General features: G+C 49.3%; 1 protein-coding gene across 2 annotated transcripts in view; it reads right to left on the bottom strand.

Moving 5' to 3' along the window:
• OPHN1 (oligophrenin 1) overlaps positions 1 to 18,314 on the bottom strand; it is a 62,628-nt gene that overhangs the window by 20,876 nt on the left and 23,438 nt on the right. For both annotated transcript variants that reach the window (XR_014571849.1, XM_083796859.1), the window contains exons 3-12: positions 18,090 to 18,151; positions 15,986 to 16,057; positions 9,384 to 9,485; positions 8,324 to 8,434; positions 7,509 to 7,613; positions 6,324 to 6,453; positions 4,447 to 4,547; positions 2,806 to 2,897; positions 2,596 to 2,674; positions 1,243 to 1,276 (exon numbers count right to left, since the gene is read on the bottom strand). Coding sequence is in view for 1 of the 2 variants with exons in the window: in XM_083796859.1 (XP_083652985.1) it covers positions 1,243 to 1,276; positions 2,596 to 2,674; positions 2,806 to 2,897; positions 4,447 to 4,547; positions 6,324 to 6,453; positions 7,509 to 7,613; positions 8,324 to 8,434; positions 9,384 to 9,485; positions 15,986 to 16,057; positions 18,090 to 18,151 (888 nt within the window). In the remaining variant the exon portion in view is untranslated. The remainder of the gene's footprint in view (positions 1 to 1,242; positions 1,277 to 2,595; positions 2,675 to 2,805; positions 2,898 to 4,446; positions 4,548 to 6,323; positions 6,454 to 7,508; positions 7,614 to 8,323; positions 8,435 to 9,383; positions 9,486 to 15,985; positions 16,058 to 18,089; positions 18,152 to 18,314) is intronic.

Below are 18,314 nucleotides of genomic sequence, written 5' to 3'. Positions count from 1 at the left end.
GTGAATTTGTGTCTGATAATGACTTGATTAATCATTTCCAGAGCACTGCAAAATCTGCAGTTAAATCTCTTCCACGTCATAGGATCATGTAATTTCTACTTATCTACCTGATTAAATTAAAAAGCAAAAAAAATAAATAAAAAACCCCACAGCTTTACCTGCTGCCTGAGTAAAGAGAACACGGGTTTTTGTTCCAGCTGGTTAATCACAGACATTTTTTATGCCTATCTTACAGGCATCATGAAGGAGGCAGAAAGTTACAATTTTTTATAGATGTATTTCAACTTTACTACTTCTGCTAATTTTTCCAGGACATCTGGACGGATTGTCCAAGTTGTACTGTGGAACACCTTTCTGTTCAGTGCAAACATTTATACTGAACCTCTCCTAAATGACTGTGCTAAATACAGACTTGTTGCAGACACCAAGCGGGAGAGAGCCCTCTGTTTTCTTTAATTCATAGATGAGACTGAGAGACAGACTTGCTTGAAAGATGTATTTGTGTAATCCAGCTGACTGGGAAAAGCCTTCTAGAATATGGAATTTTAGTTGAAAACTCCATATTCAAATTTTTATAGTCCAAAAATCCATACCACTTTACCTGGGTTTCAAACTAAATTTTGGCTGAAAATATTGACTTTGAGTTAGCATCTGGAAATGAAAGTAAAACATTCCTTACATTTAGACTTAAATATATATATATATTTTTTCCATGTTAATACACAGTGAGATTTATTTAAAATCTCTGGTAGAAAACCCAATACTTGGTGCAAGTTTGCTTGCATGCTTTAAAGAAAACAACTTTTCACTGGAAGAAACAGACACATTTGTACCACATTTGCACCCAGCCGCGCCACCCATGTGTGGTGGGGAGCTCCAGGAGCCAACCCCGTGCTGCCTCTGTTTGCCTGCTAGAACCTTCGTTATGTGAAACCTCCTCAACTTCTCTCACTGACCTTCTCTATTATTTTGGGCTTTAGAGATGCAAATCGGACTCTGCCTCCCTCTGGCTCTTGCCATATAAAATCCGCACATTGCAATCAGTAACTTTTATCACTGGCAGCTCACTCTTATCTGGCCTTGGTATCAGACACCCTGATGAAAAGGGAAGAAGTTACACGGCTGTCCTGGAAATTACACAGCCAGTCTGCAGAAGTGAAAGATGTGTATCTGCAATGAAATGCACTGCCCGGCCTCAGGCCAGCCTCACGTATGAGAGGAACGGAAACAGAAATAACTCACTTTCTTCCTGCTTCGTGATGGGACTGTGGTAGATCTGAAAAAAGGGGAGGGGGTGGAGGAAGAAACAAAAACATAATGCAACGTGATTTGATACTTTTCAAAGGAAAACGCAGCACCCCATAAATCATCCAAAGCCAATCACAAAGAGCAAGACAACGTCCCAAAGAAAGTAATTTTACAGTTAAGCAAGCTACCATTATCTCTACAATAAACAAGCTTGCTGACTTCCTAAATTTCACTGGAACAACCGTTTCTAGGGAAGGGGTCTCCCAAAAACTGAACAAGAACTTTCATTTGTCCTTTAGGTACCCTGTAAAAATGACAGCTGGACAGTCTGGCACACTTTTTTTTTTTTTTTCTTCTTCTTTATAAAAAAATACTTAAAATATCAAGACATTCCTTCTTCACCCCATACAAAATGCCTTTTTTTTTTTAAAAAAAAACGAAGAATAAACAGTAGGTGCCATTCTTGATGGAAAATCAAGAACTTTTTATACGTAGTAACATATCATGGAAACTGAGTGAGCACCTGCCATCGTATAAGTGAATGGCTGTCTGCTATAAGCACACTGACCCTCCATATTATTCCAGTGTTTTCTCTTTAGACGACCAGGGAAAAAAAGTGTTGTTGAAGGTGCCCATGTTCCACCTCTCTGCCCCCACGTCTCCTCAGTGCATCAGCAGTAACAGCCCTGAGCTACTCCATCCAGCCGCAAGTCAGCGAGCGCAGCCACTGCCACCCTCTGACCAGGAACACCTAGGGGAAGGCTGCTCTCAAAAGGCGAGGGGAAACCAGGAAATGTGTTTTCCCATACTGCCCATCACGCTGTCTGTTTACAGGAAATTCTGTAAAATGTAGGAGTCTGTGCTTTGCTCACATTAAAGGAAGGAAATAACAAAAGCCACAGGAACCCTGGCGAGCACTTGTGCAGGGTGGCTGCTCACACCAGACTTTACAAACACTGCTCAGAGCAGGTATAAACAAAAAAATGCTGTCATGCAGATCTAAGAGGGAGTTTTAACCGAAATATCGATTCTTTCAAACTCTGTAAGGCCACGGATTTTAGGAATTCTGCCAGTTGCAGATAAGTAGAAAAATGTACCAAAGCTTAAAGGGGGAAAAACCAGCATCCCCACTGCAAGCTGTGCGGAGAACAGGTAGCATGAAATCCAATTACAGACGTGTAGTAGCTGAACGGATGCCCTCAGTTATGGGAAAGCAACAGCAGCCAAGCGATACCTGTAAAAACGAGCTTTCCATAGGTTGCTTTATTGACCTTTCTCAAGACCCACCAGCAGAGGACACTGCCTGACAGCAAATCCACAGCTACGTAACGCTCCTTGACTACTTACTGGCTCTTTTCCGTCCATGGCTTCCATCCACAGCCTTCGATTAGCTTCTGAGAGCGCTTGCAGCGTGATGGTCCCAGACCTATGCAGAGTTTGCCCGGGGGCAGACAGGAAAACGAAGCAAAAATTATTTTAATAAACAGCAGAGATCGATTTCATCCATTTTTACAGGGCTTATCTTTCTGGAGGCCATTTTAATACTAAGCATCTCACCTCTCATTAGTTTCAATGTCAAAACAAAACCTTTTGTCTATGGAGTCAGTCTTTCTCCTTACACAGGACTTAAGCGTCAGATCCAAGGTGCTCTAGAAAAGAAAATTAAAACCAAGATTAGAGGAAAGAAACGTGGGAGAGGATTTAAGGTTTCTCAGCCCCCTCAGTCTGCAGCCTAGCATGACGCTGCCCATCGGGACACATGGCAGGGCCGCATGCTCCCAGCAGGCGCCCCGCTCATCAGATGGCTCTGGTGACACGAGCGCAGATGGTCCTTCCCACCGCTCAACAGAGCTAAGCTAACGTAAGCTAAGACCGCGATCGCAGGCTTTGTAAACCAGGTTTCCCCTCTGCAGTAACAAAATGTTCTAGATTTCATGGGATTTTCCTGCAGACAAGTGCTAAATATCTCAGCAACAAGCAATATGCTTCCGCAGGGCACAAACCTTGCTTAAAACAAGCCTTACGAGGGACTCGCTTGTTCTTTGAGAGCAGGACCGTGCTTGTCTATTGTCTGACAGAGTTGGATCCTAGTTTTTATTGGGATTAAGGAGGGCTATCAATTATCCACAGCATTGATGGCCCAATCAGCTTTACACAAAACACCTCATAAAAAAAAGAATGCTCACTGACCAAGTCTAGCGTAGACATGCTCTGATGAAAGGGCTGGGCCTCGGCCCTACGCTTTAGTGGCCCTGTTATTTACAGCAAACAGTAGGCAGCTTATGACACGTTCATAAGACCTCCACGACCTCGCAGGAACTCTGAAGAGACACCCAGGAAACTTCACAAGGGACCAGACCTCTGTGGTGGGTGCGCGAGGCTGGGACGCGTTGTGCACTGCCACCGCCGCGCTGCCGGAGCCCGCGAGGCCTCTGGGCAAAGCGGATCCCGCAGACCCAGGGCACACCAGCAGCACGGCGGCCTGCTCCAGGATTATGCTGGGTTTATGCCCGGCGCTGATAAACTCCTGGCTGAGCTGTGCGTGTTTGCTGTTTGCTTGTTTGTTTCAGAGCCCTCTGTCATCGGGGCATTTGAAGTCGTGTGGCCAGCTAGGCCCTGAAGGTGCAAATTACCAGACTGCAAGAGTTTGGGAAGGTGCTAATCTAAATTTTTACGAGCCCCTACCTGCATTAAAAGGCTTTAATAAACATGTTTACAACACAGATGATGATAGATCTCTTCAGTCAATATTTTGGACATTTCTTTGCCCTCTGCCAAGGGCTTCCAAAAAACACATTTTATTTTACTGTTGCACTGTGCAGAAGGCTGCCAAAGAACACAGACCATGAGATCAGAAACTGGAGAACAGCACGCCTGACTTGCAAGTCCCCAGGGGACGCTGTTCCATGGCAGAGAGGTGGGCGGGTGGACTCAGCTGGACTCCGATCGCTATGCTCTGAGCCATGGTCTCATCCAGCTCTGTATCCTGCCCCTTCCCTAGCACACTGAGGAACTGCAGGGAACTCCCAGACACACTGGTAAAAAACAAAGTATTTTGTATCAGGTCCCCCAGTCACCCTTCCTACAACGGGGGGCTGCTCTACTCTGCGTGTGGTTTCAGAAAGAGACAGAATAGATCAACCGAAGGAAAAACTTGGTGAGCAAGTCTGCAGATATCCCTCCAGGAAACTAACTCACCTGCTTAGCTCCAGGCTTCTGGTCCATGGGGGTCATCCTTAAGGTTTTTGCCTCCTTTTCGTATTGGCAGTAATACTTCACCCAGGAGATGCCCAGCGCCCCTGCAGAAACACGGGGAGCAGGAGTCAGCAGCAGGGCACGACTTTGACCGGCAGCCGGCCGGCACCTCCCGCGGGTTTGTGCCTCCCTGGGGAAAGGGACAGCACGACCCGTGCGGGGTCCCGGCCCCAGGAGGGGCAGGAGTGAGTGGGAGCACCCCCAGGGGCACGTGGGGACACCTCCATCCCCATCACCTCCATGCTGTGGGGAGCAGGACGGAGGAGAAGGAGCACGGGGCGGCTGCTGCCTCCAGTGCCCTTCGGAAAGCTGCTGGTGAAAGGAGGTTTGTGGGGCTCTGGTTGCAAGCCAGACTGGTGTGGCAAAGCCCAGCCAAGACCTACACTAGCAGGATCCTACGTGTCAAATGCTTGCTTCACACGGAGACCACTATTTTTGCCTGTCAACAAAAAGTTGGCAGTAAAGACAACGGCACCTTTGAAGCACCTTAAAGTTCCTATTTACTTCACACTAGGATTTGCTGCCACTTTTCTTTGTTGTCTTACCTGAACCCCATTGTATGAAATACTTGAATTGATACATTTTCTGCAATTTCACTTTTAAGTTGAAGTTTTTCTTTTCATACTCCACTTGTAAGGGAAAAATAAATAAAGGCAGCAAATACTCATTGGCATGCAGGAATGTGCAAAATTTGTTTGTGGTCTAAAATTACGATGTATGTGTTTTCTTTTGAACACAGGATAAACACACATATAAATACATTTGTATATATAACCCAAAAAAATAACTGCTTACAAAATAAGTTATCTGTAGACTCAGAGGCCACAGCTCTGTATGCAGGCTTTTGTCCCTCGAATGTTCATGCTTGCATGACCAACAAGTATTTGTAAGAGACTGAATTTGACTGAGTTCAGCACGGAATCACAACTTTTGCTGCCAGCAGATTAGCCTTCAGCACTGGCTAACACTTCAGCTCTGCTCACAGGCACTCAGAGACGTTGCCTGTCTGAGCCACTACGTAAAAGACACGCAATACAGGAGATGGCATCTTTCTAACGCACGAACTTTTTTAGCTGGACAAGCTCAAACACCAGCAGCGTTCTCCCAGTCCCTCCTCTTTGCCTGGAGCTGGGAGAGAGGACATCTGGAGAGAAGGTGGGGACTGAACGCCCACAGTCCTCTGTGAAACCAGCACCAGGAGTGCTGACCTGCTGCACGAGCATGCACGTCACCTGAAGTGAGCTGGTATAGGAAAACAAATAGTAAAAATTCAGCATCCAGCACATCATCCCGAAGGGAACTCCCGGCATGGGAAGAAGCAAGAAGTGCAGTACAAATACCGGTCCTGTAACCACTCAGGAACTGCACATGCTGATGTGGGCTAAAAATGACCCTCTTATCAGTGAGAAGGAAGCTGGGCAGAACAGCACATACGTTCTCATAGAAGGCAGCCAAGGTGCAATCTGCCAGAGCTCCAGCCTCTCCAGCTAGAATGTAGTAATAAATCTCATCTAATTCAAGCACAGGGCAATTAGCTCCTTGCTTACACGGCTGGCGTAACCTGGAGAAAGCTTTGTGCTATCACAGAGAAAGCTGTCAGCTGCACCGCCATTAACGCTGCTGCTAGGTCCTGAGCCACCGCCGAGCATGGCCGGAGGCACTGGGCTGGCAGGTGTGACACAGCCACAGCTGTCCCGTGGCCAGTGCTGCCCAACCACAACAGGCTGGGAGCTGAGCACAGCCCTGGCAGCAGGGCTCCAAGCCACGCAGCCCAGGCTGACGCACTCTGCAACATGTTCAGTGCAAATAAAAAGCACTACATTTCTCCTGAGTGTACAGATAGCCCTCGATGGTCGGCTGCCCTGGTAGCTTGCAGGTTAGGGGGGCTTCCTTCATCCTTTTCTTGAGGTCTTCCAGCTCCTCCCGTGTGCTGGAAAAGTGATTCCTTGTCTGTTGGGGAAAAATATAAAGAGGTACATCTGAACAAGAGCAGAGAGCAAGCCTCAGGTATTAATGATCAAAATTTCAGCCTCAGACTTTAGGTGCTCTGGCAGAAATGTGTCAGTCTCCAGTGCACAAAATGTGAAAGCCACTCCACAAATTCTGATGAAAACTCAAAACAAAAAGCTAAGAAAGTGAAAGCCATAAGAACACTGGGCTTTTAAAGATGGTTGAAGAGACAAGGTTTAACCTACCGAACATGAAAATGGTGATGAAGAGTCATGAGTGGGAGGACGCTTTTGTTCTTACAATAAAAGAAACTTAGCACTTTTTAAGGCTAGATGGAAGAGAAGGAAGCACCTGAACTCTTTGCACTATTATTTAGGTAACAGGTGCATTCTCCTGCAAACCTAGGCTGTTTTTCCTCAAAAGATCATGCTACACTGCTTGGCATGAAATTGTTTTTAAAGAGTTGTGTCAGTGAAGGGTACAAACTCAAGGCGTTTTTACGAACACCACTCACACCAATTAACGAGCCAGCAGTAAACTTGGCTTGGCATAGATTTATGGCTGTTGTTCCACTGGAATGAGGGCCAGCCATGAAAGACTGAGGATAAAACGAACAGGATACAGTGAGTATACTCTGTGAGTACACCCTGTGAGTATATTCAGTCAGAGGAGGAGCTTACCAAAGCATTTAGGAAGCTGACACCGCAAACATGAAGGTTGTAGGCCTTTTTAGAAGTCATGCACAATTTCAACCTCATGAAATTGGAAGAAATTCTCAGGTTTACGCACAAGGTTAAATGACAAAATTTTAATAGCCCGTTCTGGACAGAATTTGTGATTTCTGAAAAACACTGTAACAGCCCCCGCGGACTCTTGTGTGCAGGAGAGAAGGAAAGGTGTGTGAACTAAGGAGGAAATAACTTTCTCTGCACCTCCCACAATGCAAACACGGACAGTCTGTTTTGCATGGAAAAGCCTTTCTACTAGAGGAGTTTAAATACAAACGAGAATAGAAGTCACATGTAAAAAAATATTTCAGCTGGGCAGGAACGTACATTCTGCAGGCTGAGCTGAAGCTGCTGTTTGTAAGGGAGGAAATCCTGTGTGAGCTCAACTGTCAGGTTGTTGTAAGTGAAGAGGCTGTGGAGAAAAGCCAGCACCTGCGAAGGAGAGAAAGGACACAGATTAAACTCCTTCTAAGTTTCTAATCACAGGAAAGATAAGCAGGAAGCAGGGTTTCAGAAATTATATATACAAATACATTTTTCCTACAGTTTTGGAATGCTGCGAGTCTTAATGTGACTTACTGACCACAGCGTCTCTAATGCCCAGGTCTGCCTCCCACAGATACACTGTCTTGGTAAAACAACCCGAAATGCAAGACCCTGCTGCGGAAACAGAAGCAGGCCTGCAGACAGCTTGTCCACGAGACCCGTGCGATCCCATGGGCAGCCGTGTCCAGCGGCGGGGCAGAGCCCCCCACCCGGGCAGGGTCCCCGCACACAGCCACAAGCTGGTACCGCTGCAGCCTGTGCTGTGACAGGTAAGCAGAGCAGACATCTCTGGAGACAGATAATGCTCATCAAAGGCAAGGTGCCCAAGGCAATTCGTAGGAAGACCTCTAGCTTCCTACAGTGTCTGGCTTGCTCCTCAGGATCGACTTAGATGAGAAACCAATCTGTGGCTTTGTGGTGCTCCAGCAAACACCATTAAAGGTGTAGCTCAGCAGCAAGCCAGGTGTGCAGGTTAACTCCTGCTCCACCACAGGAATCCCCAGGACTGAATTCAGCCTGGTAGCTCACCCCTTCCTGCAACTGCCAGTATATCCGAGCATCAAACAGTAAGGGCTGAAAGAAAAGGAAGCTCCTACCGGTTCAACAATACTGAATTTCTTGCTTTCTTGTACTTCCTGGATCTGGTACACATACTCAAGGGATGACTCAAAGAAATTGTGCCTCTCTTTGTCAACCTGAAGGTCAGCCTGAAGGAAAGAAGGGTTAGGTGAGAAAAAAAAAAGTAACATCCAGTTTGATAGTATTTGACTCGCATTTGTCACTTAGCCCAGAAATAGTCCTGTCCTCACTTAAGAAAAAGCCTGCTAAATGTGTCCAGCCCAGGTTTTGATCACTTTGCACAGGACCAGAAGACTCGACCACTGGACACTGTTCCCAGGTCTACCCTTTTCTAGCTCCCTGCCCTTTACAGATCCAGAACCTCACAGCACTCTGCAAGGACGAAGCCTTCCTTAAGCGTATTTGTTATTCTAACATGAGCTCCTTCTCCACCCGCAGCCCTGCACTGGTAAGGATGACAGTGTCCCCATCCTCCCTCCCGACTCCTGCTGTGACCTGAAACCAGCAATTCCAGAGCTGCAGCACAAGGCAGGACAATGTGGCATGCTGTATTACCACACCTTACACAAATTTTGCCTTGCAGAGGTGTTTGGAACTTGATCTGGCAGATCTGATTTGATCTGACCGCTCTGACGTGGGCTGGAGCGGCTGGGGCTTTCCTTTCTTGCTGCAAATACATGGCAGCAAGAGCAGCTCGAATGGGCACCATCCCTCCTCTGCCTGCTGCCACTGCCACCATGGCCCGGCTGCCACAACTGCCCCTGCAATCACCAGGAGCTAGACAAGAAACTGGCAAAAATAAAAGCTAGTTAGTTTTAACCAGGTGAGTTCACTGCCCTGTACTCTGAGGGTGAGAACAAGTGATGGCAACGCAGAAAGCCGCTGCTGCTGCTCAGCACTCTGATCTGAAGTACCACGTCCACATCCCTGCTCTCACCCATCTGAACAAGCTCCAGGTAGATTTATGCTTATGTTCAACTGGTTACTAAAAGAGATTATCCCCCCCAATATTTAAAAATCTAGAGCAGGTGGTGGTGTTGCTTCTGGACTCAACACTGAGGAAAACTCCATGCACACCTCCTGTAACTGGGACTCCTTCTTCTTAGAAGACAAATGCAAATGGCGATCCAGCATGGAATAAAACTTCTCACCATCCTTCTCAAACTTCTTCTTCCTTTCCTGTAGATGCAAGAGTTGAAGCAGAACCGGTTACTGGCGTCTCTCAGATAAGAACATGCAACAGTGCCAAAATCTGTTCTGCAATTCAGCATTCCCAGGGAAAAATTCTGGTGGACCCATTAGAACAGGAGGCCACTTTTCCTTCGCTCTGCTTTCACCAGGTAGTTCCTCACACCGGATTTAGTTATGCTTCGAGAGCAAGCTCTGGCAATACATCGTGGTACAGGCACTCTAAATATTTTCTCATGTCAGCACTGTAGCAGAAGCCCCACAGAAGAGGTCCTGTTCCCCTGCTCGATCTCTTCAATGTCAAGTAAACTTGAGATACACTAACGCATCAAAAACATATTGCCATTCCCTAAATGATGTTCACATAGTTCAGCATTAACTGGGTAAGTACTTTAATGCCAAAAACATGTCCAGGATAAGAAAAGATTTATTAGGAGTCTGGCAATTTTCTGTTTTTTAAGTTTTTATCACGTGTCCAAAATGTATGAGAATGAAAGCAGAAGACTAGAGGGTGATACGTGGGAGGGAAGTCATCACCCCGTCAATAGTAGTGGCAGAAACAGAGAACAGAAACCGTGCAGCCAAAACTTATACAACTTGTACTGCGTAGTGCCAGTTTGCACACAGCCCAGCAGAGTGGTTCATCAAACATAACAATAAACAACGGTAAGAGTTCGCATCTTGGAGGTCTCCTACAGATGGTCTGGTTCTTATTGACCTCATTTACATCTCAAACATACCAAACACAGGCAAACATGAAGTGTGGGCTGATTTGTTAAGAAAGACTCTGTGAAGGAATCAGCGTAACAAAAAGGTTTGCTTACACTGACAAATCTGAAGGGGTAAATGTCTAGAACAAGAACAAGAAGAGAAATTTGAGAATGAAACCCAGAGAAAAGCTGAGCTGAGGATGTGCCTGTTGGCTTATGCCTTACAGCAACTGTGAAACCACAGTGCACTATGGCAATCACGAATCAACCATCAGTAGAAGCCAAGTTAACAAATACTCATACAAGATGGTGAGCTATCTGTGATTGCTGAGAGGGAGTTACATTGCTAAAATACAGAAATTCCAGCCAGCCAGCAGCCCCAGTGCCAGGTCCACGCAGATGAGAACTAGTGCCTATGGGGTACGCAAAGAATGCCCAACCCCTCTGGGCAGCTTTTGAAAGCTCAAGAAAGTGGAAAGCAGAGTTAGGACACACCAGCCTACTGTGTAATTAATGATATCTTCCAACAATTAATTCCCAAAAGCCCTGAAATGCTGTTCTCTTGCAACACTTCAGCAAACACACGCCAATACCACCAAGAAACAGACCAGATGGAGTCTGGCAAACTATTAAATATTAGGCATTTTGCTCATGAATTCAATAATGACTACAAAGTTTGAGGCTATGGTTCTTTAATAAAGTTCTTTTTCTTTTTTTCAGTCAGTTCTCCTTCATGAAGTTTTACTTCCCTGTTCCACTTGCATGGATTATTCAGTCTAGTAGGATGTCATACACCGTGGGACACGTCGGGGCTCCCAAACTGGTGCTTTGGCTAGGCATGGCTAGCCCTTGGCTGTTTTCTTCTTAGCCCTTTGCTCATAGAGGCTACTGTCGTATTCCCTCTGGAAGAAGAAACGTTATTTTCACGTTGGCACACACTAGGAGGCACTTGTGGGTTGTTTACTGGAGCACATGAAGCTTGTACATCGTGGTGGGCAGCACACCGTTCCCAATGTTATCCACCGTGGATAGCATCTGTTAGAAAAGGGCAAAGGCACCCAAATCTAACAGCTAGGTCAGATCTCCGCCTAGCAATAGCTCCCTCTGGCTTTGCTGGAAGAGCACCTTGCCTCCAGCACTCAGGCTCGTGCTGGTGGACACCAGGCCCTCAGGAGCACCTTAGACAAAGGTCGGACAAAGTTACTGCTGCTGCCTTCCTAAGGAGAGGACTTCTCACCCCACAAGTCCCGTTTCTCTAACCCTTGCGCATTGCTATTGCCAAGGACAAATACTACAGCAAAATGCAGTAACACTTTTAGAGGCAACAACTCAAATATTCCTGCTTATTTTTAACTGCCCATGGTACAGCAGGCATCTTGTAAGGACAAGACCCCTGAAGAGGATCGTGTGTATCTTCTGGTATCACCCTGTGCATTTCAGGGATACTGAAACTCCACATTAGCAAATTTAAGCCTCCGAATAAAGAGGCCCAGCCATGAAATCCAGAGGAGAAGAGTCCTCCAAGGGTAAAACGTAACATAAGAAGTGCTGCAGCTGAAGAGCTGATGCCAGGAAGAACTGTCAAAACAAAATAACGCCCTCATGACTAACGCTGGTGATGAGTAAATCCAAATCCAGAGGCAGAGAAACAAAAGCTCTCATGAAGTAGAAATTACCCTTTCCGTAAAGTCACGCTTCTGAATGGTCTGCCATTACACGGCACGTTTAATGAAAACAGGAACCTAAGCTTATTTCGATTTTTGTAAGCAGTCCCAAACCCCACGGTGTTTGTAGCACATGCCACAGAAGCGCATCAAAGCAAAGCTGCCCCGAAAGCCCGTGGTGGCCAGAGCAGCGCTACGGGTCTGCAGCTTGCACCCTCCTGCTGCCAGCGCGTTGCACGTAAGGAGGATGGCGATGCCAGGAGCAGGTTTAAAACACCATGGCCAAGCAGCCACCCCGTGGATGTGGCGTGCCAAGGAGGTCTGGGGGAGCAATGGAAGAGCTTTCCTGCAGCAGCGGCTCCTTCAGGAGGAGCCTCCTCCCCCGGCAGTGCCGCACCGTGTGGGGAGCCCCGAGCTCGTCCCCAGGCCGAGGGAGCAGGAGCCGCGGCGGGGCCGCACTCACCCGCGCACAGCTGTGGCCATGTGGAGAGCAGAGCAGTGCAAAACGGGATTGGGGGCATGCAAATGGAGGCCTGCCAGTCATTTTGCACTCTTGCTAATTAACATATAACTGAAAAGCAGAAGGATGTACTACAAATCCCTCCTGATTTTCAAGCCAAGGTTTCTAAGAGCTTGTTGGCTGTTGAACAGAGCACGCAAAAAAAAAAAAAAAAAGGAACACAACAGAAGAAAACAACACCCAGACTGGAGCACAATCTGGAACTGTGAGCATAAATTAGTTCGTCATGAATATTCAGCAAAGGGCAGCATTACCTTCCCGCTAAGATTTGCCGGTGTTCAAATCCAAAAAGCCACCCACCTTTTATTTGCTCTCTAAAAAAGATACCGATGCGATCTCACCCCAACACAGCCAGCACACGCTCAGCAAAGGAAGGCGCTCTGTGACAGCTTCGCTCTCTGAGCTGCAGCAGATGCTGGTGCAGTCAGAAACGAGCAGCCGGAGCTGCTGCACCCAGCTGTCGGCTTCAGGGTGCTGTATGTGCAGGGTGCTGCCCTGCACGGGAAGAGGCCCGTGCCCCGAGCAGGGGGCTCGGTTCCAGCCTGGGGGCTCGGTTCCAGCCTGAGCGAGAGATGGGGGAGGGTGAGAGGGACCAACGGACCTGCCAGAACTCGCCTTTAACCAATTACTTGCTGATTGGGATCCTCTGAGATTCCCCTCCTAGAAGAGGCACGGTGAGCAGCAAGCAAGGAGCCCAGCTCACGCGGCTACGGGTCTTAAACCAAACCAAACGCACCCAGAGGAGACACACGTTGCCTGCCAGGAGCCCGCACCCGAACGCGGCTGCAGGGACTCGGAGGGCAAAGGAGCGCGGCAGAAGGACGTGCGGGCTGCTGCTGGTGCCGGGCTCCCCCTTGCCCCTGCAGAGCAAACCGAGAGGTGGCTCTGAGCAGAGCCTGCGAAACTCTGACTGACGAAAGCCTGCAAACATTAAGTGCATCTGCTTCTGCTGCATCACCCGCCTCGGTACGCTCCTCTTCTACGATGACGATAATCCCGCTGAAATCACAGCAGAGCTACTGGCTCACCACACGGACACCCGGCAGCGAACACGAACGGCGATGTGTTCGTGAGCGCTAGATAAAGAAGAAGACAGCGAATAAATTCAAACTGCAAATCAGTTTGGGGAAATCACAAGCTGTTGCTCGGAATCGCAGAGGAACTGAAGGCGCGGGACAGGCTGCGTGCCCGGCTTCAGCTTAAAGCACTCGGCTGGTAGAAGGCAGAGGAAAGAAACACAAAAAAGAGAAGTGTGTTCATATTGCAAAAAATACTTTATGCCCGAGTTTTCAACTAGTTTTTATGATGCCTCAGCAGTTAATATAAAAAAAATATATATGTGATTTCTAAAAAGTAAAAAGCTGTTGAGGGCTATAGGAAGAACATTTCTGTAAAAACACACCCGGAGCTCCACCATCCCAGCTACCAAGGCCACACATCCAACTCTTCTCATTTTCAAGCATCACTGCTTTGCCCGGCACACCTGTGACACAAAGAGCTCCGGCTGAAGAGAAATGGCCTGTGGCAGGATACGAAATCCACCAAGCTCATAAATTGGGCTGAGCACGGAGTCTGACCTCCATGAATACGATCTAACATGAAATGAAAAACACAAGCAATCCCATGCTCTCTCTCCTTCAGCTGAAGCCTGCACCTCTCTGATACCATTCACGCCTTTTCATTCATGCTATTCTCCAGTTGTTGGTTCATTTTGAGCAGAACAAGGCTCCAGGGCCAGGCTGAGAACCGCGTCAGCTCAGGGCATCCTGGATGCTCCGATTTCATTTGTGACGTTTTTGTGCACAAACATTTACCACCAAGTCACAGGAGCGACAATCCCACGGCCTGCGGCCAGCAGAGGACGGCTGGGGAAGGAGGTCCTAGGGAGAGCCCGGAGAGCTGCCCCGAGTGGAGCTGAGCACAGCATCTGGCAGCAGAGACGCCGTTCAGCCCCGGAAAATGGGTTAATGCAGGCTCAGATGTCTTAGACCGTCTGGCTTCTCTCCACCCAGAGTCATCACAAAGACCCAATTCAAACACTCTTCCTATCTGGCTTCGGCATCTTGCACAGAGAACAGAAAACATCTCACAGAAGGCGACTCTGCCAAAATATGGGAAACGAATGAGAGGGCACAAGCTCCCCCGCCACATCTGCGGTCTGCGGTGCGCACGGCGGCCTGCCCGGCCTCCCTCGCGCTGCCTGAGTCAGGAGGAGCTCGGGCCCGGCAGCAGCAGAGGCAGCACAACGGGGGACGGAGCCGTGGCGGCAGCGTGCTGCTGGACAGGTCCTCACCTGGCAGCCCCGCTTCGCGCCTCCTGCTGCCGGCGCTGCAGCGGCCTGGAGACACGCTGCGAGCGGCGAAGGGCCACGGCTCCAACGGCGCCGGGACGAGTGCTGGCGCGGGCACGCCACCCCAGGCACCGCGGGGAGGTGGCGCAGCTCTCCGAGGACCTCGCACACCGAGGGCTGGCTCAAGAAGAAACAGCCTAAGAGGCATTTTAACACTCATCCTAACATTCGCAGGCTGTTGCCCTCTTGATTTAAGTGTTCCATAAACTAGAAGGGGAAGAAAAGCTTGACCTTGTCCCCGTGACCCTTCTCTGAACGCTCGCTGGCTCTCCGTTAACGCAGAGACCAGCCAGGAGGGAGGCTTCTCAGCGCCGCACGGCCGTGCCTTGGTAGCGCAGACGCCTGCAGGACCGCGGGCCCCGGGGCGAGGTGCCGGGCCGGCAGGTGCCCGCGGCGCCGCGTGAACACGAGGGCCACGCTCACACCGCTGCCGCTTCTCAGGGGTGCGTTGTACAAACACTGTTGTACAGGGGGATTTTGAAGGGCAGGATGGCCATCAAGTCTCATTTCTTAAATCCTGTATTTATAAAACGTCAAAGGCTCCAGATGGGCTGGGCAGAATCCAAGCCCCAAGTGTTCTCCAAAACATCTCCATTTCTGAGCTGGTTCAGAGCCAGCCCCATTTCAAGCTGCCGCCGAGTAACGTGGAACCTGGACTTCTTGATAGCAGACAAGGGAAAAATAATCTTTTCTGCTCAACATGTGCAGACTTTGCTTTTCATAGTTTGTTTCTTTAAAAGTTTGATCCATCTGAAAGACTCATTAGATGCTTTATTTAAATATTTCATAACAAAAGCCCTATGACTATAATCAAGCTCTGATTGCCGGCCTCTGCTGCTCTCCCTCCCACCCCCGGCTCTAACGCACGTTTATCAGGGAAAGTATTTCACTCTCTATAGCATTAAATGAACAAAGGGGAGAAAAGAAAAAGAAGCAGGGAGTATCTCTTGATCACTCTTTGAAACAAGCATTCCTCGCTTGGAACGGAGACAGTGCTGGTATTAGGCCAGAAGAGAACCCAAAGAATTCAGGAAAAGGTTTTGGAGCCTCTTATGATTGAAAAATCAGACTAAAAGTCACAGCGCAGACACTCTCACTCCAGCAGCTGAACACCAGCGTTAGGGAAGTTTCTGAAAGCACAAAGCCTACATGTAGAACAACTTTAAAACAATAAAAGCCAAGAGGAAAAAGGAATAACATAGTAGTAGAAAACAAATCTGTTTAAATTTAAAAGAAATAAATCTTACCTTGGTGAACCCTATTTGTTCCTTCCGAAAATTTTCCAAGGGTTTTATCAGCAGATCACTAGCATTTTGTACCTAAAGTGCGGAGAAAAACACTTTAATTACAGGACACAGATTCATTTTCTCCTAAACAGAGGCTGAACAGGGCTGGGAGCCAAGAACTCCTAGATCTTTCTTAAATGTCTCTGAATACAAACTTCTCTGTACACAGGTGAAGTCACTTAACCTCTGTATCCACTTGTTCCCGTTTGCAATGCACAGAAAACTTGAATCACAGCACAAGCGGCTTTGGGGACCTCTGGTAATTAACTGAAGGGGCTTCCCCCAGCCTGCCATCTGTGCTTGCACCGCTGCACGGTGAGCCAGACCTCCCTGCCCAAAGCGCCGTGTCACTCCCCCGAAAACCCTGGGACCAACCTGCCGGCCCCGGGGCCCTTCGGGACCCCGCAGCCCCATCTGCGCGCCGCAGCAGGCACGCGGCCAAGGCCGGCTTTGCTCCTGCCGCCCACCCGCCGCAGCAGGACCAGGCGGGGAAGCCCCCGGGTCTGTGAGCCGGCGCTCCGCAGAGACCCTGGCAGGATGAGCCCTTCAGAGGTGCCGGCCACCCCTCCTCTTGGGAGAGGGCGGCTGCCCGTATCTGCATGGCGAGGAGAGCCGGGTGCTCGAGGCAGGCAGGCTGCGCGCGAGCACTAACTAGAAGCAGCCCCAAGGAGGCACAGCCGCTTGTTTATCTCTCCGAGAGGCATGGAACAGGACGGATAGATTCTCAAAATGCTCCGGAGAGTTGTCAGCTCAGCTGGGTCCCAGCCTACAGCAAGCTGCCCTGCCCTGCCTGCTCCGAAGGGAAGGGACGGAGCGGAGGAAGACGCATTGCTGCTGCTGCTGCTTCCCCCCTGCCCCTCTGCTCAGGACTGCGCGGCCGCTGCACGAGCCCTGCTTTCCATGACCACATCCAAGGCTGCTGCATGTGACAGCTGGGGAAGAAGGGAAGCCGGCCTTGCCTCCCAAGCCTTTACAGAAAGGAGGGGGGAAAAGAAAGGGACATGATGCTATGTTGGCGCAGACCTTTCAGGTAATTTAAAGCTGATGAACACAGTGAGAGTACGAAACCTTCTGAGGGAGCTAAGGAAAAGAGATTGGTCCTGCAAGTGGAGGGCCAAAAAAAAAATCTGTACAGTCAGCCAACATCCCCAAAAGCATCCACGATCCCTGAAATGATCCCTTCCACCCACTTACCCATTGCAAAAGAAGCCATTGCCTGGGCTGTAATTAATAAAGAAATATCTTACTGCTTTCCTCCGGCCTCTCACTGGTTTCCTCCCGCTGCCCTCTCTGCCCGTGCCCCGCAGAGCAGGACAGCAGCGTCCCACCGGTGCTGCCTCCCCTGCGGCGGGCCCAGGCAGCCTGGCGCGGGCTCTCCCTGCTGCACGAGGCAGGAGCGAGCAGGGCCAAGCAGCTAATTCCTGGCACGCTGTAAAGGCTCTCCACCGAGCCTAACCTTCGTGTTTTTCCTGGAATTAGGAGTGAAATGGAAAGCCAGCACTCGTTGCATATTGAGGAGTTTTGGAGGCGAAGAGGGCACACCACCACAGGGGACAGACGGGAAGAAATCGCCCCGCAGGATCTGCGTGCTGGGAAGGGCAGGGGCACGGCGGGACAGTGCAGCTCCCATGGGAGAAAAATGAAGAGAGAAACTCATCTCGCTGCTTATTCTTTAAGGTTCAGTTTCACCACAAGAACAGCCTGTTGCCAGCTATCAGATACCCTGCTCCGCAGAGCGAAGCTGCTGCAGGCGGCGGCACCTCAAGCAAGCCCGGCGGTGCTGGGCTCAGCAGCGGAGCAGCTGCTTGGCACTCGGGAGAGGTTTGGGGCACCGGCGTGGGACAACCTCTCCCCTTCCCCCCCAGCACCTTCCCCTCCACTGCTCAGGGCATGCAGCGAGGGCACCACAGCTCAGACGTGGTGCAAACACGACGTCCCTGCTGCTGCCAGCTCCCGCACAACGAGAAGCTCCACACCGAGCCATGTGCTGTCGTTCAGCCACGATTTGGCATTTAAATGGTACAACCAGGCAGCAACTACCGGAGCGCAGTTGGGATCATCTTACCATCATCGATCTCTCAAGCTCTACCTCCTGGAGCAACTCTGCGAACTCCTTGAAGGACTCGGCTGCAAAGAGAAGAGGGCTTTGATCAGCACGTGGCACCTTTTGGCAGAAACCAAAAAGGTTAGCAGCTGTTGAAAAGGCTATAGGCATTGACAACTCTCCCCGCAGCGTTAAACAATAAAACAAAAAAAAAAATCTTAGGCATCAGCAGTTTTCTTGGAGTCC

Source organism: Anser anser (assembly GCF_964211835.1).
Source record: "Anser anser genome assembly, chromosome: 13".
NCBI classification, from domain to species: domain Eukaryota; kingdom Metazoa; phylum Chordata; class Aves; order Anseriformes; family Anatidae; genus Anser; species Anser anser.
The sequence above is the reverse complement of the archived record's forward strand: the minus strand, read 5'-3'. Positions and strand labels throughout refer to the sequence as shown.